Source organism: Chelonia mydas, chromosome 1 (genome assembly GCF_015237465.2).
Source record: "Chelonia mydas isolate rCheMyd1 chromosome 1, rCheMyd1.pri.v2, whole genome shotgun sequence".
In the NCBI taxonomy this organism is placed as follows: domain Eukaryota; kingdom Metazoa; phylum Chordata; order Testudines; family Cheloniidae; genus Chelonia; species Chelonia mydas.
In genome coordinates, this window is record NC_057849.1 from 97293296 (window position 1) to 97320702 (window position 27407).

Genomic DNA, 27407 nt, shown 5'->3' on the forward strand with positions numbered 1-27407 from the left:
TAACATGGGTTGAAATACTTTGCACTGTTCTTTCAAGGTTAGGGTGAAATATCTTGCCACAGATTTAAATCTCTAGGATCAGGTTTGTAGGCAGCTGTTATGCAGACATGAAAGGGCAGACAGGCACAGAAGTCTTCTACGCCACCTCCCAGCCATTGTGCCCACACACGGACCAGGCACAGTTATAATCCCTAGTAGTAGGACTGAGACTTTCATCCTTAAAAGTTCACACGAGGGAGAGTGTTCCTAAATATTTATCATATGTCCCTGCTCAGGAATATTTGTAGGGTTTTTTTTTTTAATTAATTATACCTGGTCTCATGAAAAGGATACTGAGAGCCCTGACTGTAGCCAAGTACTGTATGCAGCCTTTCCCACTCCTGCAGCTGTAATGTAGTCCAGCTCCGACCTGCCATATCATACCCCTGCTATACTAGCAATAGGCCTCTCCTAAGAGGAGAGTAACAGATAGTTGCGTATGTTCTGAAGTGGTCATGCAGCATATCCACAAAGTTCTTGATTGTGACCAGTGGCTCCATTTTGCTTTGTATGTGGAAGATGTGTTTTAACCTGGGTTGTTTGACGTATATGTAAAGGTATTAACTCATTATGCCACCTTGTCCTTACGTTTCATGAGACTTTAAAGTCCTAGTATCCTCTCATGGCTTATTCACGTTCCCTTTCAGTTGATATTTATTTTCATTCTGAAATCCTGTCTCCCACCCCAGCATTTGTCAGATATCTCAGACTAAGCTGGCTCAATGCAACTAAGAAAGCGACCCAGATGTACTTGGCATTGACTGGCTATTCTGACATACAATGAAAATTCTGAAAGGAAACGAGCATTATCATTAGTTGCTGGAGTGTTAACCCTACATTGAACAGCCACTACCTTGCTTAGGCCCGGATTCCGGAAATAATTTAAGCACTTGCTGAATTCTTCACTTTCCCAGAGCAGCAATTACATACATGCTTAAGTGCTATCCAGAACAGGGATGCTTTACTGAACTGGGGCCTTATTGATTGCTAGTAATGTTAAGTGTGCCCTAAATAACACAGGAATGTTCTTGATTAAGCTAATGCACCTCCTCCTGGATGACTGTCCCTATAGTTCTATATATGCGATGAATGAGCCCAAGCCCAGTCTGCCAAAGTCTAAGTAAACAAAAATGCACCAAATTATGAAAAACAACTGGCAAAATTAATAGTAACCTTTTGGCTTTAGCGATACAACCCAGCATCACCTGATCTCTGATGATTGATATAAAGTGGCTAAGAGAGAACTACATTTTCATTAATCAAAGAACCTCAATGGATGTGATATGAGCAATTTTTGTACTATTTAAATAACGTTGGTCCTATCTCTTCTGCTCTTTACTGCTACTATACCCTTGTATAGTAAGAGTTCAGAGGAGATGCTGAGAGAAGACCCTATGACTAATGTAGGGTACTTACACCTAACCACCATGAAAAGATAAAGAGAAGGACCCACATGCATAATTGCATTTAACATAGGCCCTCATTTACAACGAACAAATTTCTAAAAGCTCATCTTGCAAATATTGAGAAGTATGCTGCCCAGAGCACCAACAACCTGAGTAGGGAAGACCTTCATTTTCATTTCTTCCTGGCCTGTTTGCTTTCTCACAGTAGAGCAAGTCAATTTCTTATTTTGACAAAAGCAAAATCTAGTCCATTAGTTCTTGAATTTAGACTATATTTGTAGTAATCAAGACCTGTTAATGCATCACTTAGTGTTTTGGGCCACTTTCATGAAATAACCACTCCCTTGGGCCTAGTTTTAACTTGTAGTTATCATTCAACATCTAAAATGGGAAACCATTAGCATAAATATGGTCCGGTCTGTGGGAGGTAGTGTTTGGATTTGAATTTGGTCATCATTAATGTACCTTTAATTCTCCGTGAATGAGAATGTAATATTTTACTTTTCTGCAAAATACCAAATGGAATGGTGTCTAAAATAAATAGTATTTTTTCTGCAAATCTTTCACTGATGGAGCAGCTGCTAAATGTTGTGCTCCATGAGGAAACTAATAACAATGATACTTCTAACAAGCTATGAGCGCCCACATTGTAAGCTGGGAAGCATTTTAAGTTAATTCCTTCATCTGGTATTTTACAGTTCAAACCACATCAGTCAAATTGAGTTTGACATAGATTTGCCCCTATATTAATGTTAGGACCTCAGTTATGTCTCACAAGAGGTGGTGTTCAATTTCTATCATGTAACACCTGAGGCTTTCTCACAGAGGCGCAAATGATCTATTCACTGTTGTGTGGCAGGCACAGTGCCAGAATTTCTCTGTTTTCTCACGTTAGAAGAGATATCACTATGTCTTTTATAAAGTGTAGTACAGTACTTTAAACCTACAACCTCACTACTAATCTGTTTCACTATATGATCAATTCCATTTCCTTCGAAAACATTGTATACAGTTGTGTACTAGTGTCAATAAAATTGACAGTTGTGTAACAACCTATGGCGTTTCAGATTTCACTGAGCACTGATTTAGTGTGGAACTGTGGGTAAATTCTTTCTTGCTAGTTACAGTAATATAAAAACTTTATTTCCGGCAAATATTCCTTTGTCTTTGTTTTATAATAGGGTACATAATTGTCATAGATCTCTAAACAAATAACATTTACAGTAAGATGAATATGCACACTTCTGGGATGCAAAAAGAAAGTATGGTGTAGCAATAAACCTGAAGCCTTTCATGAAATGTTTTGCACTCATCCTACTGGCCTAATTATATGTACTGATGCCATTATTCATTGGAGTGTCTGAGTTGTGTTGTAGTAACAGGGGAACTAATAGTTAAATAATATACTCCAGAAAAGTGCTCATGGTGAAAAGCCCTTGACCTTAAATATATGGATATGCAGACATTTGCATTTACTTTAATTCTGGTCAACATAGCTATGGGAATCGATAGCGTGTTAGTTTCTCTGTTGAAGTTTTTAAGGTATGAAGCCCAAACAAAACAATATGGGCTGTAAACATTTCATGGCTTGAAAGATCTAACATAGCTTTTAACAGGTTTGACTTTTCATGGCATGTCTTTAGCTTAATTGGGAAGATGCTGAGGTTTTTTTGGCAGGCTGTTTCTTTTGCAGAGTCAGTAATCTGGCTGCCTTCCAAGAGACAAAACACTAATTTCAATGCTAGTATATCTCAACCTACAGAAGTATAATTAACTCATAATTTTTTTACTATATGAAATATAATGGGGCTTTATGACTGTGATCAACTAAAATTGTCGTGCTTTGTGTGTTAAAAATAATACCTTCTTGTGTAAATGTAATGCTAGGATTTCCATCCCAAACAATCAGAGGAGCTTGGAATGACCCTACAAGGTATAATAAAATATATACTTCTGCTCTGTGTAGAAATGGAAAGATAGTAGTTTTCTCCCTCCATTTTAGATGTGATTGACAGTAGTACAATGCTGCCATAGAAAGTCCTAGTTTTTTCCTAGACTCCCTCTAGATATACTTCTTCTAATATCTTTCCCACAGCTTCCTGTGAAGTACTTTAGATCATTTGCATTTTGGAGTTATGTTGTAGGAGGAAAAACAGGAGCCATAAGTTGGCTTATTTATTATTATGTTCTTTGTGTACTAAACTAATCGTAAAACTGAGAACATTCATCTGTTCTACACATTCTCTTTCATAGAGTAGGATGCTATGGTGAAGAGCTCATCATGAATTTGATGTTTAATATTAACATATGCAAGTCAATTATTTGTACCTGTATCTCTAGTTTTATAATGGCTGTAATTCTTCCAGTTTTATCAACTAAGTGAGCATGGGGCCAGATCTTCAGCTGATATAAATGGTTGCAGCTCCAATGACTTCAGTGACAGTACGTCCATTTACACGAGCTAAGGATCTGGGATCTTGTGCCTTTTAGCGTAATTTCCACGCTGTGGTTTAAGATTCTTACCATTTTTAGCTGTCTGGAGATGCCCCGTACTAACAACAATTTTTATTGTATCATTTCTTTAGCAGGTTCTCTGACTGGCAGCCCTCACCTTTCAGAGCTCTCAATCAATTCTCAAGGAGCACCAGTGGTGGCAAATATGTCATTATCTCCAAACTTGAGCCCTGATGCCAAGCAGTCTTCTCCACTGATCAGCCCATTGCTGAATGACCCGTCATATATCAGGACTGATGATGAAGAAGAGGTCAGGAGAAAGGTATTGCGGTTGACTTCACCCTGTTCTCCCCTGGATGTTTCGATTGCTTGAAACGTGGTATATGGCTGACATCTCTAGATCCCTGACACTCTCCCATTCCCTCTTCATTTGTTACAAGAGAAGTAAAGATCTTGACTACAGTGAGGAGATAGAGGGCATCACCTCCACAATGTTCTCCACCCCCCACTTCTCCTACAGCTATAGGAGCACCTCTGGTATTAGCCAGGAGCAGTTCTGAGCAGTTGCTGTTTCTTCCTTGCTGCAGCTGCATAGCAGCTCCCCTGCTGGCTGCATGCTGCATTGCAAGGTGGTGGTATGTCATGATTCATATTACCCTAGCGCCTAGGAGCCCTAGTCATGGGTAGCGTAACTGGTGGCTCCATTGCTGACTGACCTTTGAGAGTCTCAGGAAGAGCAAGATAGGGGCTTGACTGGCCCTACTTGAGCCTAGGGGATTGTCTTGGAAAAGACTACTTCTACACTCAGCTGTACAGGGCACTGGAGGAGACATTGAGAACCAACACCAATCAACATCTTTCTGATTCTGTGCCCAGCCCCAGTTAGAGCAGCCTAGTGACTGCTCTCTCTTATGCTAGCTGGCAAAGGTTCCCTTGGAGTGGTACGCCAGCTAGGGATAGCCCGAGCTTTGTGTATGCCAGCCAATGTCCATCACTGCCTCTGACATGTCATCTACACCAACAGCGGGAGAGAGGGAAGCATATTAACAAGGGATTTGTTGATGTTTTTCTTTCCCTTTGTATCAACCGAGAAGCACAAAGGGAGCAGAATAGGGCAGAGAATCTGCCTGAAAGTACCGATTGTGTCTCCTTGACCATTTTGAAAGAAGATGTTGGACCTTCAAGCTGTAAAGGGTGGTCACTGCTGCTCTAACCTAAATGTCTCCCTAGTGTAAGATTGATACTGCTAGATTTGCCTTTTATGAAATAGGGAAGAGATTTTTCTGAAATTCGAAGTCTATATCTTGCCCTTTCTCTCCCAGCCCTTTTGATCCCCTACCTACTCCACCCCTTTGGAAAAACCAGTTTGGGCATTTTGGAGAGTATTGTGCAGTGAATGTTTATCATGTGAAGAGGTGTGTATTGAAGAGTGAACACAGATTATATGATGAATAGATCACTGTTTGTTCATTAAGGTATTTGTTATGTTTGATTCTAACTGTTAACTGTCCAAAAAAGTTGTCATCTCAGCTTCAAACACATCCTGTTCCAGGAATGTGGAAGAAGTTGAGAGGAATACTAGAAATAACTGCAAATAACCATGGCAGTAAGAAATCTTTTCCAAACTCCTAGACAGCTATTGTTTGCAAGGATGTTCTTAAGGGATTTTCCACAGGGAAGTTCCAGCAAGCAGTCATAATAAGCACAAGCAAGGCTCGCTAGTTTGTAATTGTCCTAGTGATTGTTGCCTAGAGTCTCTTTTCCACTGGAGACTTGGCCCCCTAAAGCAGATCAAAACTTCTTATTTTTTGCAATTACAGAGATTTCCAACTGACAAAGCTTACTTCATTGCTAAAGAAGTATCGACCACAGAGCGAACTTACCTGAAGGACCTTGAAGTCATCACATCGGTATGTTTACTTTAGTATTACTCATGAAATATATGCTGCTGGAGTCAGCTGTGGTACTTTATCTGCCCCATTTACCCCTTAGCTGTTCTACGATAGTCTTATTTTCTATCCTCTATGCCAGGCACAGGGGTATCGTTCCAATGAGGACAGAATTTCAGATTTACAAAAAAAGCAGAGGGTAGACATTTACAGTAGGGCTTGTCTGTAACATGTACAGTGACAGCTTTCTAGAAACTGAAAACATGCTCAGACCCTGTGGCTTTAATTGGAAGATCACAGACAATATTTGTAATGGAGTCCCCTGAAACAATTGTAGCTCACCAAGAAAGTTGTATTTATTTTTTTAACTGGTTTTATTGCCTCCTGTTCAGTCTAAGAAAAGTTTTAACATTAATTTCATTGTGAGTTTTCCATGAATAGGGCAAGCAAGGCTTGCCCTTAAATAATGTTCTTTATGGACCTATAGGGGGACTGTAAAAAAAAAAAAAAAAGCCTTCAATGTACAGTGGCACCAATTATCTGTCCTTCCTGAACTGTGTGCAGTACCGGCACAGAGTGTGGGTAGGTGAGAGGGAAGGAAGAAGTGTCTCCCTGTATTGTGGACCTGGGCCAGTTTAAACTGGTACAGTTTTCAAGGCTGCTCTAATTTACAGCCAGTTGCAACAGGCCCCTAGGAGCCACTGAAGATTTATCAAAAATAGCTAAAGCACAGTAGGTACTGGGATCATCAAGCAGGGTAGGCCAGCTTTATGCCTTCCATGGAACCCCTCTTACATTGCTACATTGACAGCCACTTTACACTACCATCACAGCACAAAGGGGTAATGGGGCAAAGCAGAATTGACCCCAGTGGATCTAAGATCCCATTATAAATTTAAACAGGAGGGCTTGATCCTGACCTACTTATACTTCTGCTTGTACCAGCATAGATCGTGAACTTCTGGACTTCCATTTTTGCAAGGCGCACAACAATTCCCTTCCATGTATTTCAGTACAGGATCAAGTATTTATTGTGCCACACCCCTGTGAAATCAAAGGGTTTTCAAGTACTATCCATGCTACATTTGCAATGTACGGTTATATGTACAGGGCCAGATTTTAAAAAGTGGTCTTTAACTTTGAGTTAGACCTTTGAGTGACCACCTTCATCTATCTAGAGCAGGGGCGGGCAAACTTTTTGGCTTGAGGGCCACATTGGGTTTCCAAAATTGTATGGAGGGCTGGTTAGGGGAGGCTGTGTCTTATCTGACCCCCCTGACGGCTCCCCCGGGACTCCTGCCCCATCCAACTCCACCCGTCTCCTGACGGCCGCCCCAGGACTCCTACCCCATCCGCCATTCCCTGTCCTCCGACTGCCCCCTGCTGCCCCATCCAACCCCCCCTCTCATTCCTGGCTTGCCCCGCGGGACCCCTGCCCCATCCAACCCCCCCTTCTCCCTGTCCCCTGACTACCCCCAGAACCCCTGCCCCATCCAACCCCCCCTTCTTCCTGACTACCCCCTGTTCCCCGCCCTCTGACCTCCCCAACCCCTATCCACACCCCTGCCCCTGACCAACACCACCCCAACTCCCCGCCCCCTTACCGCACTGCCTGGAGCACTGGTGGCTGGCGGCGTTACAGCCGCGCTGCCCAGAGCACCGGGTCAGGCCGTGGCTCTGCAACTGCACTGCCCGGCCGCCCAGAGCATTGCACCGGCGGCACAGTGAGCTGAGGCTACAGAGAAGGGGGGACAGCGGGGGAGGGGCTGGGGGCGAGCCTCCCAGGCCAGGAGCTCAGGGGCCTGGCAGGAGGGTCCCGCAGGCCGGAGTTTCCCCACCTCTGATCTAGGGCCTGAACATCAGAGGTGCTGAGCTGGATTTGGCTTCCATTGACTTTGGACCAATAAGTAATCAGAACCCCTGAAAATCAGACTACAGTCGACCCTTCAAAGTCGAGGCCAAATTTTAAAAATCAGTGAACCCAGTTATGAGAGCCACTTGCAGTAGCTACTTTCACATTTTAATAATTAGTTTAAGTGGTTGGAATTAAGTTTCCCACTTCAGTACAATGAAGTAAATGAATCTACAGTAGCTGAATTATCTGCTAAATTAATTCTGCAATGCAGGTTACTTTTCTGTATTTATCTTGGGACATCACATTTCAAGACAGATATATAAAGGAAATAGAATTGTGACCTCAGATCCAGTATCACTGCAGTAAATTTATTCTGTATATCTCTTGAACTGGTGGATAACTGTAAGGAAATAAATAACCCCTTTCATTACTGTTGTTGTTACATTTATAGGGCCCAATTCAGAAGCATGTGCTTAAGTCTCATCAACTTCAATGGGATTTAAGTATTTTCTTAAATGTTGTCCTAAATCTGAGCCATAGTGTAGTTTAGAGGCCAGCCAGGGTTGTAGGTAACTGCACAAAGATGGAGTAAATGAGAGGCCCTGCCCCCAGCCTTCCCCTTTATCACTTTGTTCTTTCCTTCCAGTGGTTTCAGAGCACAGTGAGTAAAGATGACTATATGCCAGAAACGCTGAAGAATCTCCTCTTCTCCAACTTTGAACCTTTGCACAAATTTCACACCAGTTTTCTGAAGGAAATTGAGCAGAGACTTGCTCTGTGGTAAGAATGTTATTCATTACTATTACATCTCACAGTTAAGTATTTCCACATTCCACTTTAGTAAATTTTTGATCCATATGGGTTGGCTGTCATGATTCATTTGGGTGGATCACAAATGTTGGCTGTTAATAGAATGTGTAAAGAAAATCTGCTTTGGGTTAATTCAATTGATGAGACAAACTAGTAGTTTCCTATCATGTGAGATACTTTTCTATTCCTATAGTAACTCTGGAGGATGTCAAAGACCAGCTACTAAATATATACACTTTTACATCAGCAGATCCAGAGAACTTGTATCCAAGAGTTTTAAAAGAGTTTGTGTAGGTGTTCTCTGGACAATTGATGTGGATTTTCAATAAATCTTAGAACACCGGGCAAGATCCAGAGGACTGGAAGAAGGCTAATGCTGTGCCAATATTTAAAAAGGGTAAACAGGATGATGTGGGAATTATAGGCCTGTCAGTCTGACTGATTCTGGGCAAGATAATGGAACAGCTGATGTGGGACTCAGTTCATAAGGAATTAACGGAGGGTAATGTAATTAATACCGGTCAACATGAGTTTATGTAAAATAGATTGTACTTTAACTTGGTATCTTTTTTTTTAAATGAGATTCCAAGTTTAGTTGATAACAATAATAGAAATCTTTACATCAGTGCTATAAGGTATTTGATTTGATGTGGCACACGTTTTGATTAAAAAGCTAGAAAGTATAAAATTAATGTCACTCACATTAAATGGATTAAAAACTGGCTAACTGATAGGTCTTAAAATATAATTGTAAATGGAATCCTCGTTGAGTGGGTATGTTTCTAATGAGGTCCTGCAGGGATTAGTTCTTGGTTCTATGCTATTTAACATTTTTATAAATGACCTGGAAGAGAACATAAAATCCTCACTAATAAAGTTGTAAGATGACACACAAAATGGGGGAGTGGTAAATTAATGAAGTGAACACGACACTAATACAGAGCAATCTGGATTGCTTTGTAAGCGGGACACAGGCAAACAATATGTGTTTTAATATGGCTAAATGTAAATGTATAGATCTAGGACAGTAGTCCCCAAACTTTTGAGAGTCGTGCCTCTCCCTACCCGTCTGTGCTTCCCCTCCCCCTCTGCTCCGGGGGTGGGAGGGACAAGGGGGGGCATGGCAACAGGGGCAAGGGGACCACAGCTGGATCTGGAATCCCTTCCTCCATCGGGCCTCTCTGTCCCCAGAGAGATATCACCTCAGAGGAACTGAACCACTGGAAGGAGTTTATCACCCGTCCCATACTCAGAATACATCTCCCCTCCAATGGCACCGATGGTACCCCCACTGGAACCAGAATCAGGCTTCTCCCCGTTGAGAGAGTCTGAACCACCTGATGAACCTTTCTTCCCCTACCCTACATGTCCACCAGGAGACCTGCACTGCTTTGGGATCAACCTCCACATCATCTGTCTTGGAGGTGCTGGTACCCCATGCTGTGAGGGCCCCCACAACCACCTATTAATCCTTTCTACTGGCTGTATTGGGGGTCTTGGGACCTGTGCTCTCCTGCAGAGTTGATCTGATATGCCAGGGAGTCACCACTTGTCTCCCCTCTAAGGGGATGCTCAGATCTGCCCCTGGATCTGCCAGAAGAGGAGGAGGAACATTACTCTCCAGATCCAGTGGTTCTGCTGGAACCAGCAAGACTCCAATTGTCCTGCCCGGATGAAGCAGTGACTCCTGCGTCTCCTCCATCCCTACCTTCTACTCTCCCTCTCCCCCTTCTTCCCCCTGATTACTTTAGGCAGTTCCAGGGGGACTGGATAGCTTCAGATTCCTCTCTCGAGGAGATCCAGGACTCCTAGCACAAACTTTTAGACATCCTTTATGCATCTGGACCCAGCAGAATAGCTCTCCGCATTAATGAAGCCACCCCTGCCATCTGTGCTCCTACCTGCAAAAGGACAGAGAAGCTCTATTACATGCCAGCCAAAGGAGAGGAATTTCTGTGTTCTCATAATGCCATAGATGTACAAGGGATGTTACAGGCAATTAAGACACGACCCACAGAGTTTACAACAAAATGACACAAGACTTTGGTGGGTACGAGGCAGAGAAGTAGGGTGTTGGCAAAAGACAATGGTAAGGAAAGCCAGTTTTTCAGGAGTGTGGTTTAGGCCAGCTAGCTTGGATGGCTTCTAATAAAGTCACGGTTGTGGTTTTGATCTGCTCACTGGTTGTGTTCTGGGAGGAAAGATTGTAGTTTGAGACACCTTGGACCTACTTTTCAGAAGTGCTAAGCATTCACAATGGAATTAATGGGAGCTGTGAGATCTGGGGGGGAGGGATAGCTCAGTGGTTTGAGCATTGGCCTGCTAAACCCAGGGTTCTGAGTTCAATCCTTGAGGGGGCCATTTGGGATCTGGGGCAAAAATTGGGGATTGGTCCTGCTTTGAGCAGGGGTTTGGACTAGATGATCTCCTGAGGTCTCTTCCAACCCTGATATTCTGTGATTCTACTGCTAATGGCTCCAGGTGGATATCCAAAAATGGGGGTATCTAAAATCAAAGGGCACTTTTGAAAATGTTGGCCTTAGTTACTCATTCTGCAGTCACCCCTGCAGGTGTTAAGAGCTTTGTCAGCCTACACTTACTATATTTTCTTCTGAAGACAGCATGAAGCTCAGCAAAATTTTCCTCACCTGAATGTAGCCTTGTCTTTTTACTCCCATGTACACACCTAACCCCTGAATCGAGACAGACAGTTGCTGCAGTTTCTCCTCTATGGACTTGATAGTTCTCCCATCAGTGTAGGTACTCTACCTCCCCGAGAGGCAGTAGCTAGGTCAACAGGCAAATTCTCCCATCTACATAGCTCTGTCTACACCAGGAGGCAGGTTGGTTTAACTGCATCACTCAGCGGGTGTGGATTTTTCACACCCCTGAATAATGTAGTTATAGCAAACTAATTTTCTAGTGTAGACCAGGCCTATGTCAACTTCTTTAATTTCTCTGTCTCTAATAATATGTAGGAATGGTGGAACAGTTTCACTGAGGCATGAGACATGAGACATGAACAAGCTTCATTCTCCAAGGGCTTTGTTACAGGAAAAGAGGGTCTTTGAATAAAAAGATCTGCACTACACGGAGTTTCTAGAACTGTTTGTGGGATCAATATGGGATTTTATATTTTGTTGTGGTGCTTTTTGTGTTTCACAGCTCACCAGTGTGATGGGGAATGAATGAAATGGGGGGAGAGATAGCTCAGTGGTTTGAGCATTGGCCTGCTAAACCCAGGGTTGTGAGTTCAATCCTTGAGGAGGCCATTTAGGGATCTGGGGCAAAAATTGGGGATTGGTCCTTCTTTGAGCAGGGGGCTGGACTAGATGACCTCCTGAGGTCCCTTCCAACCCTGATATTCTATGATTCTATGAAAGGATGTTGGCAGTTTTTGTTCCCCATTGTCATCTGAATACTAGTCTGGAGAGAGGACCTACATTGGGCTGCAGGAGCAAAGAAGCAGAGTGTGGTGTTGGAATTACATACTTCATTTTAAAGCACAGCTAGCTCCCTCCGTTGATATGGACTTCTCTGTGTGAATTTTATGTGAGGACCAGAATTTAGTTTTTTCAGTGCTGTTCTCTTTTTATTGCTTTGAAACAGTGCTAGCTACTTGGCTGTTACATGTAGTATAGGATCTTGGGCTTTTTAAACTCAGAGATAAATGTAATTAGCTCTACTTAGAGATATTTTTTGTTTGTCTTTGGAAATGTTCTTGTGTTTTGGAAGCTCTTTTCTGGACATAGCCCAGACAAGCTGATGCATTGCCATAGTGATATGAAGGGTTGTAAACCATCAGTTGAAATGGTTGCTATATCTGCCTGGGTTTTTGATTTACAAAGAGAGAGCCCCAAAACTATTATGGTTTGGCTCAAAGAGCCCTAACTGTGAACCTTTTTAAAATATACTGGGTTGTTGCAGCTGTGTGGGTGCCTGGATGTGGGAGAGACAAGGTGGGTGAGATCATATCTTTTATTGGACAGATTTCTGTTGTTGGAAAAGACAAGCGTTCGAGCTTACACAGAGCTCTTCTTCAGGTCTGGGAAATGTGTCACAGCTAAATATAAGGGGAACCAGATTGTTTAACATAAGTAGTTAACACAGTCGTATTTTATCACTTTCCTGTGTGAGTTCATTCGAGTGCACAGTGATTGTCTGGTTTCACCCATGTAATAGTTGTTGGGGCATTTAGTGCACTGGATAAGGTTCACCACACGTTGTGATAGTAATCTTTAGGACCCATGGATGTTGAAAGATGTGTTGGGGAGGAGGAGGGATTGATCACTGTAGCAGTGGAGACGTGTATATAAGTCTGATACTGCTTTGAATTGGTGGATCCTGCTCTGTGGGGAGCTTGCTTTTGATGATGAGGTTGGGGGTGTTGTTTGAAGGCCAGAAGAGGGAGTTCAGGAATTATTTCTTTCAGGATGTGGTCCCTGTTGAGTATGGGTTTGTAATTGTTTAATGATACCCCATATGGGTTCCGGTGCCCGGTAGCAGGTGACAACTAGGGGTGTATGGTCGGAGAGGGTTTTATTTCCGTATTAAAGCAGGTTCTCTCAAGGTATTTGGGTGGCCTGTTCCATGATGCATTATACTTCTCTGGTGGAGTGTCCTTGCTGGTGAAAGTGGCTTTAAGTGTGCTAAGGTGTATATCCAGGACTTGCTCCTCAGAGTATATTCTGTGGTATCTGAGTGCCTGGGTGTAGATAGCTGATTTCTTCAGGTGTTTGGGGTGGTTACTAGATCTGTGAAGGTAAGTGTGGTGATCTGTGGGTTTCTTGTATATAGTTGTCTGTAGCGTTCCTTTATTGAAGCTGATCGTGGTATCCAGGAAGGTGATGCTAGTGTGGGTGTTTTAGAGAGCGTTTAATAGGTGGTGGTTGCTGAACTTAAGGTGGAAATCTGTGAGGGAGTTTAGGTTGTCAGTCCAGAGGATGAAAATATTATCGACGTATCTCAGGTATATTATTGGTTTTGTGGTGCATTTTATCAGAATTTCTTCCTCAAGGTGGCTCAGAAGAGGCTGGAATACTGGGAGCCATCCTGGTGGCCATAGCTGTACCCATGGTTTGGACAAAGTGTATGTTGTTGAATGTAAAATTGTTATGGGTGAGGTTGAAATGAATGATTTTGGCCATGTGTTTGGGATGGAATTCTGAGCGTTGTCCATTGTCTTGTGGATATTTGAGGTGGGCTGTGATGCTGTGATTGTGAGGGATGTTCGTGTACAGGGAGGTGACATCTATGGCAGCAGAATGGTGTTCTGAGGGAGGCTGTTAATGTTGCAGAGTTTGTGGAGGTAGTCACTTGTGTCCTGCAGGAAGCTGACCCTTTGTGTGGCGAGAGGTTTGAGGAGGGTTTCTAGGAGTCCTAATATTCCTTCCATAAGAGTGCTGAGGCCAGCTATGATGGTCTGCCTGGGTTCCCTTGTTTGTGTACCTTTGGAAGCATGTAGAAGGTTCCTGGGGTGAGTTCATGGGGGATGAGGTTGTAGAGTTTCTCCTAGAATTGTTTGGGAAAGGATTTGCTGATATCTTTAAATTCTATGTAGGGTCTTTAATGCACCCCATCAATCCCCAGCCAATGGAGAAATTCCCAGTTTTTAAGGTCTCACATAGTATTCAATTTACCTTAGAATGAGAAAGGGCCATCTGAACCCTGCTGAGATCCACAAAGTCTGATACTGACACTGTTACGACAATCCTCAAGCTCTAGTAAGTTTAGTGCTCATGCTAGCTAGTGGATCTCGAGTAATTTTTTTCAACTCCTGTCATCTTCTATTTCCTTCTCAATGCCTCATGTGAACCCGCCCTCCAGATGCTGAAATCTGAGAGGTTTTTGCTAACTACTGAGAATGCATTTCTGAGCCACATCTGGTAGTACTGAGAGAACAAACTGCAGACTCTAAAGTGCGTTAGAACTGGAAGCCAAATTTCTAGCTTCTCTGTGAAAAGATTAGTCTTCCTGTTTTTATTAAAAGTATCTAAAGCTATTTCTCTCTAGTATGTGTGTCAAGTCCGGAAGGCTACAAGATTTAGGATGTCTGTAAAGTATTTGTGTGGCATTAAACCCTAAATGCAGAAATAATTACTCTTGCTCATTCAGCTGCCAGTATCCTAACAGAATGCACAGTCAACCTGTGGAACTCGTTGCCAAAGGATGTTGTGAAGGCTGATAGTACAACTGGATTAAAAAAAGAATTAGCCCTGGTCTACACTACGGGGGGGAGGGGTGGGAGTCGATGTGAGGTACGCAACTTTAGCTATATATATTTAGAGAATAGCGTAGCTGAAGTCAACGTACCTAGATGGACTTACCGTGGCGCCTTCACGGCAGTGAATCAACTGCTGCTGCCCCCCGTCGACTCCGCTTGCATCTCTCACGGCGCTGGAGTTCCGGAGTCAACGGGAGAGTGCTCGGGGATCGATTTATCTCGTCTAGACTAGACGTGGTAAATTGACCCCCGATATGTCGATCGCTACCCACCGATCCAGCGGGTAGTGTAGACCTAGGCTTAGATAATTTCATGGAGGATAGGTCCATCAGTGGCTAATAGCAAAGATGGTCAGGGGTACAACCCATGCTCTGGATATCCCTGAACCTCTGACTGCTAGAAACTGGGACTGGATGACAGAAAATGGACCACTTGATAAATTGCCCTGTTCTGTTCACTTCCTCTGAAGCATCTATCACCAGCCACTGTTGGAAGAGGGGATATTGGGCTAGATGGACCATTAATTAGTCTGACCCAGTATAGCCATTTTTATGTTCTTATTGTCCTCTGCAGTCATCGTCTACGTTTTATACAAGTCTGTAAGCTAACAAGGGAAAGGTGCATATTTATGGATTTGCACCAACCCTCCACTGGCAGAACTTATGAAAGCTAATTTTGAAACTACTTATACAAAACACTGGGAGAGGCATGAGAAGATGAGCTAAATGTCCCAATCTCTTGCTTGAGAGGGCGTACTGTGACCAGAATGAATAGCCAATTTAATATTTTACATAAACCGCAAAGGAAAACCAATCTTACTTTCAAATATGAGACTACTAACTAAATTCAGCTGTCTCTTCTCCTACTTGTATGTGACTGATGAAAGCCCCCAAGTTACAATACGTCTCCTCTCAAAAAAATAGAGCATGCACAAGTCTTCCTGATCTTCACATTATCCGTCAGCGCCACTGAAATGGAGATGGCTTTTCTGCAGTGTCTGAAACAGACCCAGTATGTTGTAATGCAGATTGCAGTTCTCTTTTGCTGTGGCAAATATAGCATCACAACAGGCTATGGGTAAAATTTTCCAGAGCACATAAGTCCCATTTTAAAAAATGGTTATGAACTTTGGAGCATAAGTCTCATCGAAAGTCTCTGGGACTTAGGTTCCTGTGGGCTAAGTATACAAAGGGGACTAAAACTCTGTTGCAACACCTATGTTTAGGCACCCTGCTGCCCAGTAGAATCCACAACCCCAAGTTAGATTCCCAGGCTCCCCATATAATGCATGGAGAGAGTTAACTGTCTAATAATGGGATCCAGAAAAGTCAGCAAGCTGAGCAGGAAGCTGCCAAGCTAACCAGTAGGAAATGCTGAGGAGAAGGTGGGGGGTCTAAGACCCTAAAAGGGATTTAGGTGCTTAAGGCTGGGCCAGAGGGAGGTGCCTATCTCCACTTGAGATTCTCAGCTGTGAACCTGCTCCTGGAGTCAGGGCCCCTAAATCCTTGCTCAGAAAAAATGATGGCAGTGCCCCCCGTAACCCTTGGCCCAGTAGCTAGTTAGAGCATTCGCCCAGCATGTGGAACAGTCGGGATCAGTTCCCCCATCTGTGGAGCTGGGACTGGAACTTGTGACTCCCTCGCTGTAGACGAGTGCCCAAACCAAGATGTGGGGGGGGGCCCTCTTTCAAACTCTCTTGTGAGGAAGATGGTCCATTGTGTATAAGTAATTAAACAGTCATTGGAACAGGCACTTGAACTCCCAGGGAGTGCCCTAACCACTGGGCTATAGAGTCATTCGCACGGTCTCTGTATATTTACATAAAGTGGAACAGCTTCAGCCACCACCAACACAATTTTGTGTGAGGCCTGATCCGGTAGGTGAGAGAGGCAGGGCAACACCTAATTTGAGGATCCCAACAGAGTTTAGGCATGAGCTAGACACCCTGGTGTCAGGACTTAGGTGGGAGTGTGCATACCCAGTGGCAGAAATTTAGGCATCATGGGACTTTATCAGCAGACATTTAGGTGCCTATAGGGTTATTAAGTGAGTTTTAAGGATCTAAATTTTGGATTTAGGTGCCTAAGGAAGAGTTAGGCGCCTAAATCTCTTTGTGGATAGCCCTAAATGCCTAACTCAAAGTCCCAGTGACTTTCAGAGAGACTTGGTTCCAAAGTGCCTAAATCACTTTTGAAAATAGGACATATGCTACTAAGGCAGCTAGGCACTTTTGAAAATGTCATTCTTTGTCTGTCTTAAATAATTGCACTGGTTTGACTAAATCGATTTAAAAATCAGTCTTATTAAACCCTTAATGTAAAGGTTTCTTTACCCTTTAACCCTTGCTTAAAATGGTTTTGCTTAAGGCTTGTCTGTATACAGAAATTGTACTGATTTAACTAAGTCTGTTTCAAAATGGGTCTAGTGATAACGGTGCCGCCCCATTACATGGGCAATCTTACCTCGGCCTAAGAGTGGCTTGTGCAGATTTAGCTTCATTCAATTATCACAAGAGGCCCCGTGGCCTTGGAGCAGCCAGAGATAGAAAATGCTGGTATAAAGCTGGTGGAAGCAGTGTAGTTGCTGCTGCATTCCCCCCGCCCCCCCCCCCGCAACAGCATAAGGGCAAAAGTGTTGCTGGGAAGGTGAGGAGGCTCTGCCATGTCCAATCCTCCACAGGAGTAAGTTAGCCTCTGCTGGAGAACCGGATCAGAGAGTTACAACTGCTATCCTATTACACCCACATCCCCGCTCGCACAGAATGGAGGATCAACCCTTCTCATCCATTAGATTATATTAGGTAATAGTATAGTAACCCTGGCTCTGGGACTAGCCCCTGCTGCAGCATAGAGAGAGAGCGCTCAGGAGAGGGCAGTTTGAGCTGGGGTGGGGGCTTGGAAACCGCCCGAAGGGGACAGCTGGAAAAAGCTGTGAGAGAAAGAGGGAAGGATGCGGAGCTAGCAGATGACCTGGGGGTGAGGGGATAAAATAGACCAACAGGAGACTAAAAGTAGGGCACTGGGAAATGCGAAGGGGGAAAGAAGGAAAATAGGAAAAGTTTCAGGTCAGGAGAAGCAGGAAGAAAACAGACGTGCGTATGCGAACAGTCAGTATTAGTAGAGGGAATAAAATCCACAGACATACTGGAGAGAGAGTACCAAAGGAAAAAACTGAAAGGAAATATAATTGCTGAAAAAGTGTATTGATCAAACAGCTGTGTTAGATGAAAACAGATCCTGAAAACAGTGAACGCAAAGCCCACCCACAAAGGACATGAAGTAAATGACCAGACAGAATGACTGTCTGAACATCTGTTGAGGGAATACAGTTCAAAGGTGCCTAATGGACAAGTGAGGGCTCATGAACTGAAGAAACCCCACTTGCAGATAAACTCGGGGAAAAGAGGCACAGCCACAGGGCTATTGAATGAGCACTTCAAACCAAAGAGCATCAAAGAACAGGACAGCAGGAATGGAGCTGGACTTACAGCCAAAGAGAGGAAAAGTTGTTTTTTCTCTCAAGTGACACAGAGTGTTTGAGTAATCTCTTTTGTTCTTGTTAATAACAATGCCTTTGGTATTAACTGCACAGAGTGAGGAAGAGTAGTGTGTGCAAACTCGCAAAGGTTAATGTGTTGGTAACCTATAGTTTATTATTATAAAAGTAAGTACTTGGTAAGGTTGTATGTTATTTATGCTTCTGGTACAATTTTTGGGGTTTCCCTTATAAAGTTCTAAAAATTTAAAATTCTCCGTTTTGTCTTGGTTTGCCTCTGCCTTGCCTCAAAATTAGCAGAGCCAAGCCAGGTCACTGTAATAGCATGGTAATATTTTCAGTTTTACTTTCTATCGTCTTCTTTTATGCGCTCTTAATATCTTGTTTGTATGGAATGGACCAGCTGCATATTCAATCTGATCCAGGTTTCTCACTCACAGGGCTGACTAGGGCTTGGCTTGCACCTCTTAAACCATGGCAGTTGTTGGTGGGGTGTGTCTGGCTGATTTAGTGGTGGCATTGTTGTCCTCTGAAAGATGTACTGTGTAATCTGTCTTGCCTTGGGAGAATAACTGCAATAGAGGTTAAGGAAGAGGAGGGGTTGACGAGAGGAGTCATGAGACAGCCTTTGGTCTAGCAGCATGAGCAGGCTCTTTGTCATCATGTTTCCAAATTGTTTTGTTTTTATCTAATCTCATGTTTTTAGTCTGCCAGGTTTTTTGTGTTCTGTTTAGAAGGCATAGTTTTGACTGGGAACCTTTATGAAATACGACACTTCAATAAGGAATCAGCTGAGAGCTTATATAGAGGCAGGTCTTCCTAGTCTTCATTTATGGTTTTCTGGGAAGCTAACTAGACCAGGTGGAGGTATTATCCCCAAGCCCATAATATTTTTTAGGTCAGTCTTGGGTGACTTTATTGCAAGCAGGGTCACTAACACAGTGCTAATTGGTTTCAGAGTGGTAGCCATGTTAGTCTGTATCAGCAAAAAAAACCAAACTAGGAGTACTTGTGGCACCTTAGAGACTAACAAATTTATTTGGGCTAAAACCCACTGAATCAGATGCATGCAGTGGAAAATACAGTACGGAGATATATATACACAGAGAACATGAAAAAATGGGTGTTGCCATACCAACTGTAATGAAACTATCAATTAAGGTGGGCTATTATCAGCAGGAGAAAAAAAACTTTTGTCGTGATAATCAGAATGGCCCTGATTTCAAACAGTTGACAAGAAGGTGTGAGTAACAGTAGGGGGAAAATTAGCATGGGAAAATAGTTTTTACTTTTTCCCAGAGCTGTGACTGAATTTTAAGTTGCCTTTTAGGGAATGTGTGTTAATATTATTCCTGATTTATTTTCACCATCAAATTACCATTTCCTATAAGAGTATTCCCTGGCAGTTTGAGACAGTATGTTCTTGCTACAGAACATACCCTGTCTCTGAAGTAGTGTGGGTTGAGGAAAAATAGAGGAGCTCTGTTCAAAGACCCAAAATAGCTGCTTTCAGAGTCTCTGTATATAGAGCAAACTGGTTGTTTTTAGCATCATATAATATAGTGTTAAAAATTGAATTGCTTATCAATAGAAATAAGCCAGTCTCCTCCTCCAGTCTTAAAATCTTCACAATGACACAGTACTCAGTGTTGTTCAGAATGAAATTTAAGAATATTTTCTGATGTGAAAGAAGTAGAAGAATGCTGCATAAATGTCCTCCCTTATGTTCCTGCTGGTGAAGTTTCTTGTGACCATCAAGCTGCTACACATAGTAACTGAAGAGCCAGAACCAGTAGAATCTGTCTGGATACACATGGTCTTCTCTTTATTAAAAATGTTGTCTGGTGAGATGGGAGGTTGATCTTGCTGTGTTTGGAGACCTCATTTCTCCACATGCTGTGCACATATATCATTCCCCAGAATAAGTGTACCTTAAGTAAGTCACTTAAGGGCTGAATGTTTGGAGGATGTTTCTGGAAATTCAGATTCCTTGTCCAGGTTCTTCATTGAACATCTGGTCTTTAAGGCTGAGATGTTCAAAGCTACTTGCAGGATTTGGATGCCCGGCTCCCTATGATAATTGAAAGGCATCCAAATCCCCCAGGCATCTTTGCAAATCTCAGCCTAATTGAATGGAGCCAAAATGTTCACAGGGGGAAAAGAGGGAAAAGACCAACCGGGAAAAGACAGACCCTATGCTAGTTGCTCCTTATGGCTGTCATGAACACCCTTACAGATTATGCCATAATTATAGTACTCATGGCACCAGGTTATTCCCATTATTTTCTGCTAGTGCCTAGAACATGCTGGGTGCTGCACAGAGGCACAGAAAATACCCAGAGCTGAAAAGCTGAGAGCCAAAGACGGACAAAACAAAGGGAAGAGGAAGAGGTGCAGAATGAGTAAAGGGGATCACATGGTCATTGGCTAGAGTAATATAATGTTAACCACACAATTAATATTTTTTTGAATTCTCCCCTGGCCAGCTGCAGGGTTCTTTGAGCTCTTTTTTGCTACTACAGCAGTTGTACAAGGGCCGCAGTAGATGGGACAATCCCTCCCACGGTTTGGAGTGAGGTGGGAGTTTTGCCTGCTTTATATTATATCTCCAATAAATATATCACCTTTTATTATAGGCCTCCTTCCTGCCCGCAGTACAGTCTTTGCCTTACAGCACCGGGTGTATATGGGGTACCAGCTATTGCCTATTATATAGAATTAAAAGAGTCAGAATTCACCTCCTGATGAAAACTCTTAATACCCAGGCCCTGAGTTGAGAACTCTATATCCTGTCATTGGCAGATCAATTCCATGTTCAAACAGTGATCCGTGAAAACAAAGAGCAAACAGAACTATTTTGCCACTGACACACAACAAATGAGCCTCTTTTTCCCTCAGCAAACTATGAGATATCATTCAGGGCACAGCACAGGGAGGACTCTATTGTCTACTTCTGTGTCTTATGCTGTGAAAGAAATAAGACAGCACAAGGGGTTATTTTTATTCTCTCTGCATTGTTTCTTTGGGTGGAGGGGAGAAAGGTTTACCACAGAGAAATCTTTCACTTTGTACACGCTTCTTCCTGAGCGCATTTCCCTCCAGAGTAATTTGTTTATCCTGTTGACCCCGTAGCTGTTTCCATCAGACTTTTCTCCAGAGTGGAGCAGCACCCAAAACTCATTTCCCTGAGATCAGACAAACACAGGAAACATTCTCTAAGATGTTTCATTTATCGTTATCGTTATTTTATGTATTACTGGCGTGCCTTGAAGCCTCAGTCATGGCCTAGGACCCCATTGTGCACTGTGTGGATGGATTTAAGGTCTGTTGAGCTCTGAGGCGTCTGCTCAGTGCTTCTTGTATCCACAGATTGGTGGGTCTGTGTTTAGTCTGTCACTCTTTGTAGAGGTCTTGGGAGGATTCCAAACCCTGGAGTCTCCAGGGGAACTTCCCTGTTGCTCATCTGATCCGGCATGGGGGACAGAGGGGGCACCAAATCCTGGGAGCCTGTGGAAGGAAATTGGCAGGGAAAGGGAGCAGGCAGCACAGGAAGCCATAAGTGAATGCTTTGGAGGGAGCAGGGAGAGCTAGTCAGGCACTCAGGTGCTCTAAGGATCAGTAACCTCCTGACTCCATAGCAGCTTTTAAGACTTGACCTGAGCCAGTAAGGAACTGGCTTCCATTGTCATCTCCTTCCCCTTTTCCTTCCTTGTACAAGCGGCAGTGCTGCATCCTCCCCAAGATCTGTGTCTCCCTGGGTGGAGAAGGAGGCAAGAAGTCCCCCATAAAGAGCCACCGTAGCAGTAGGAAGGGAGAAGGGGGAAGCTTTGCTAAGGATGCCTGTTTTTGTTGGACATATTTCTGGAGGTTTCATCACTTGACATAATCTTTAATTAAAAATAAATCTTTAATTCCTGGCAACCCCAGCGTGATGCTGAGTTGGAGCTTCTCCATGCGTTCCTTTCTCCATGGGTCTTCCTGAGCCTTGAGGTTTGAAGGCTCAGACTTTCCTCGCTGAAACAGTGTTTATTGGAAGTGCTACAGGGCTCGCCTTGTGAGGTTTCTTGGAGCCTCTTTACCCTCATGTGGGTGTTACTGAAGGAGTGGGTGCCATGGTCCTTTAAAATAAACAAACAAATACCATTTGGAGGCTAGGTTATTAATACTTTTCAAACCCATTGTTCTAAATACAACATTGCTCTCAGACCACTTAATAAAGTAAGAGAAAAGCAGCATCCTTAAGGAAATCCACTAGGTTGCTTCAGAGAAAAACACAAGCAAAAATATTCCAATCCCACTGTACCATGACACCTGCTCAGTCAGCTCCCCACATTAAACAGGACAGGACAGATCCTCAACCCCTACTCTATCCTTCCTCCTACATGGACAGACAGATGCTGTAACATTGACTGGAGATTTCACTTGCACAGGGAAATCTCTGATCAGCTCTATGCCACCTGCTCCCACTGCCCTCCTCCCCTGGCACAGTGGCATTGCTGAGAGTGTATCAGGACAGAAGGGAATGAGCCTGGCTTTGCTGTGCTCTGGTATTCTGGGATGGCTGAATGCAACTGTTCCAGGGGCCATGACTTGGATAAGATTGCTCTAACTTGCACTAGGGGCCAAACGGGTTTTCTGCTGGTCTGAGAATCAGTAAATGGGTTGGGTAGAAAGCTGACAGATCTGGCCCTTGAATCTCAAATTACTAAAATTTATGGTAATTAAATGCCCCCAAACTTGGTTATCCCAGAGTGAAGGTTCCCTGATGGTGCCACATGCCTTTCTGGAATGTCAAGTTCAGCTGTGCGCAAACCTTGGAAAATCAAGCAATACAACATTAAGGGATGTGCCACTCCCACAACACAACCTTAACTAGTCCCATGGATCTGGCAATAGCCACTGGAATGGTTCAGTAAGGGGGTGCCAGGGTAAGAAGACATAAAGAATGACTACGAATGTGCCATTGTTTGTGTGGTGTTGCGTTCCGTAGATTTGAACTGCAGCATGTATTTGCCTGCGCTCTGACTGCCTGTACTGTGTTAGGTGTAGCTGTACTGAGCGAGGGAAGGAGTAGTTGGAGCAGGTTACTGTGATATGAAGAGAGGTGCATGTGTACTTCAAAAGATCAAGTATGCCTCATTTCAGCACTGAATTCTGTAGGTTGTATCAGTACTAGGCACGGGGTATGCTTGTGTTGTGTACTGTCAGCATTCCCGACGGTAGACTCCAGGGCTCAGTGAGAATATAAGAACTGCCATACTGAGTCAGACCAAAGGTCCATCTAGCCCAGTATCCTGTCTTCCAACAGTGGCCAATGCCAGATGCTTCAGAGGGAATGAACAGAACAGGTAATCATCAAGTGATTCATCCCCTGTCACCCATTCCCAGCTTCCGGCAAACATAGGCTAGGGATACCATCCCTACCCATCCTGGCTAATAGCCATTGACGAACCAATTCTCCATGAACATATCTAGGTCTTTTTTGAACCCTTTTATAGTCTTGGCCTTCACAACATCCTTTGGCAAGGAGTTCCACAGGTTGACTGTGCTTTGTGTGAAAAAATATTTCCTTTTGTTTGTTTTAAAACTGCTGCCTATTAATTGCATTCGGTGACCCCTACTGAGGAGTAACTGAAAGTAGTGGCTAAGACAGAATCCTCACGGCAAGGGGAAGGGGTTGTTACATTTAGCAAGGTAGTTGTTCTTTGTGTGGGGTAGGCTCAGTGTTTGAGTGTAGGCCAGGTATAGGTAGCTCCTGTTTGTTATACCTGACGTAAACACACGTTTTGCCTTAGCAAAGAGAAAGTTTCAGATTCTGTCCTACAGTGTGTGTGTGTGCTGTGTTCCCAAAGTGTTCTGTTGCTTTTGTGAGGGTACAGTGCTAGTGTGTGTGTTATCAGCACATTGGGGTATTCCTCATTTAGGGCAGAGTTAAGGGGAGGAGGGCAGTGCTTTACCTTAAATCTGTAATTCCTGGCTTTCAGAGCTTTGTAGCTTAGCTAACTTTCTGGAAGAGCATAAGGCACTATTGGGCAACTGAACTCTGCATTAATGAAGATTTGGGGCATTTAATTTTCTTGGGTTTTTAAAAATTAATTTTCTCGGCATCCCCCATCTACCACAACCCAGCTCTCCCCCTCTAGCGCCTCGGGCTCCTTGGCAATGATCACGCCAGTCACAGGATGCACTGGCTGCATGCTAGTGCCTTCAGTGCCCCTGCATCATCTCTCACCTCCTTACACATCTAGAAAAACCTGGTTCACCCTCTTCCCCGGGGGAGAGGCAGGCATTGTCAGGGGGTCACAGGGTGAGGAACTGGGGAGAGGATGCAGGGACTAGAATGGAGTCAGTGGGGTCATGTTTTGAAGGGGAGGGCAATCGTAGGGGGCATGGATGGTTGGGTGTTCGGGGGGGAAAAGAGCTGAAGCCCCACCAGCATCCCACACTGCACAGCTCGGACCCTTTCCTTCCTGTCCCATTCTTCCCTGCACTGCTTCAACACTTCCCCACATATTCCCCCTCACTGCTTCAACTCCCCATGCTCCCCTCCACTGTTCCAACACTGCACTGACTCCTCCCACATTCCCTCCTGGGAATGCCATTGCTCTGATCACCCCCAGGCTCCCTGCTGCTCCAAGCCCCAACACATGCATGCACACACCGCTCTGAGCCCCCCGCATTCATACCAACTCCACTTTCCTCCTTGGCACTCCATGCTCCTTGTAAGCTTGAGGAGGTGGGAAGGTGATGGGGTTGAGAGGAGTGCAAGGACCAGCTAGAGACAGAAGGGGCAGGAGAATGAAGCTGCAGAGTCCCTACCCCAGATCTGGGCTTCCTGTATTGGGAAGAGGTTCTACACATCCATCTGCAGCACAGGAGGCTCAGAGAGGTGTGAAGGGGTCCATTTATCTCAATTAGATGTTCTCAGATGAATGAGAGCATCCCATGGAGATGAATACAGTGTGAAACAATAGCTCTGAAAGGTGTGAACTGCTCCATTTTTCTGAGGGTGTTCTCATCCCCTCTGCTCCAGTTTCAGCACTTGTGGGCTTGTGCCATGCACTGGCCTTCCATAGCTCCTCACCCCACTCTCAGCACTATGTGCTTGGTGCATGCTTCAAGCAAACCTGTTCCCAGCTCCCAAGTATATATATCCCAAGCCAAATGCTTTACAGAAGTCTAAATATATTACATCAATGCTATTACCTTTATCAGCCAAACTTGTAATCTCACCAAAAAAGTTATCAAGTTAGTTTGACAGGATCTGTTTTCCCTAAACTCGTGTTGATTGGCATTAATTATATTACCTTTAACTCTTTATTAATTAAGTTCCATATCAGCCACTTCAGTAATTTGCTCAAGGTTAATTTCAGGCTCACAGGACTGTAATTACCTGGGTTGTCCTGCTAACCCTTTTAAAATATTGGTACACCATTCGCTTTCTTCCAGGCCTCTGGAACTTTCCCAGCATTCCAAGCTTTATTGAAAATCAAAATTAATTGTCCAGAGAGCACCTCAGCCAGCTCTTTTAAAACTCTTGGATTCAAGTTATCTGGACGTGCTCATTTTAAAAGTGCCTAGCTTTAGTAGCAGCAGCTAAATATCTTCCCAACTTACTGTTGGAATGGCAAGGCTTTCATCATTATCATCGCGATATGACTACATCATCTGGCTTTTTCCAAAATATAGAACAGAAATATTTATTGAACATTTCTGCCTTATCTGTATTATTGACAATTCTTCCATTTCCATCTACTAATAGGGCAGTACTACTGTTAGGATTCTTTTTATTCCTTAATATACTTAAGGACAATAAGAAGTTTGTTTTGTTTTTTTAACTCTACTAACCTTAGATTTCCCCTTGTGTCCTTGTAATTTGTACATTGGTTCAATTGCTTCAACTACTGCAGGAGAATTCCCTGTGTGTTTAATAACTTAACAGACAAAATCCAGCACTTGAGCTCCATCAAACAATAGCTTTTTTTATACTTTTAAAAATAATCAAACAGTTTCATAATGGCAAAGAAATTTTAAATTTTGCATTTACAGACTTTATTTCATTCTAATGAGAGAAGCTTTTTAGTACTAGGAGGAAGCCTTTTAAGACAGTAGCTTTAGGAATATCAGGGCATGTAAGCAAGGTTCAATGTCATTCCTTCTCTGTTACAAAAAAACCCCTAAAACTAACTAACAAAGGTGTGTTTAGCAGTTGAGAGGTCAGCCTCTTTCTGCCAGGCTCAGATCTCATGGTGATACAGTGGTACAAATATCTAAACAGGCAGATAAAGCTATCTGGTTTAGGTATTTATAAGGCCCGTATTGTCATTGTGGCTAAGTGGTGGAATGGTATCAGGTTTCAAGATCTAAAAGAGGGGTTTCAATAAAGTTGTGAATAATATGTTGCAGTTACTTCTATTTTGTAGAAATGTTATTGTTTGGAGGAGTCACACACTGTTGGAATCTTGATATTAGAGAACCACAAATGATTGTGTGGTGGGGGTTTGTTTTTGTTTTTAAATCTTTAATTGCCTGACTGTTCAGAAATTAATTTTTGCGGTAGAAGATTTAACATCTGTGTGGGAGGAAGTTGCAAGCAAAGAGGATGGACAAGGGCTTAGGCTGTTGAGCTATCCTATCTGCCTGCTTTGTAAGGCTTCACAACAGTCTAGATTTTTTGTCCATTTTAGTGGGATGCCAGCTACTATTGAGATTATCATCACCTCTGTTGGCTTATCATCATCTCTTATTGAGCTATTGCAATGGGTTCAGTCCATCATCACGCTGCCAGCCTCTTTGGGAGAGAAATGCATCTTTTATGGACTACCTGTCCTGCTAATCCCCCACCTTCCCTGCCACACTGAGTCAGTTCTCATGAGCTACACAGAAAGATTTGAAAACCACCAGGCTGTTGAGAGGAGCTTTGGGCAACTGTGGTGGTGAAGTGTAGAAAGGAAATACTCCGGCTACAGGATTTGGGTTGTTTCAGGTGACTGAATAATGGAGCATTGGCAGAGTGCACTGGCTGTAATGGGGTAGGGATAAACTTTTAGGCTGCAAGGAGCTAACTTGTTTAGTGAAGTATTTCACCAAGGGCCTGATCCAAAGCCCAGGAAGTCAATGGGAGCCCTTACATAGATGTGGTCAGGCCTCCTATAGCTAGTGGACAGTATATAAAGAAATCTTCCAGGGCAGATTTCAGCCAGACTAAGCATAGAATCAACTCCAGCAAAGCAATT

At 43.4% G+C, this 27407-nt stretch overlaps 1 protein-coding gene across 9 annotated transcripts in view; it reads left to right on the forward strand.

Annotated features, from left to right (window-relative positions):
* The window catches only part of FARP1 (FERM, ARH/RhoGEF and pleckstrin domain protein 1), a 329042-nt gene that overhangs the window by 263090 nt on the left and 38545 nt on the right, over positions 1 to 27407 (forward strand). For 5 of the 9 annotated variants that reach the window (XM_037896136.2, XM_037896160.2, XM_043534885.1 and 2 more), the window contains 3 exons: positions 4031 to 4221; positions 5720 to 5809; positions 8290 to 8423. In XM_037896136.2, the coding sequence (XP_037752064.1) occupies positions 4031 to 4221; positions 5720 to 5809; positions 8290 to 8423 (415 nt within the window). The remainder of the gene's footprint in view (positions 1 to 4030; positions 4222 to 5719; positions 5810 to 8289; positions 8424 to 27407) is intronic. The other 4 variants (XM_037896146.2, XM_043534898.1, XM_043534894.1 and 1 more) reach the window with 1 other exon arrangement.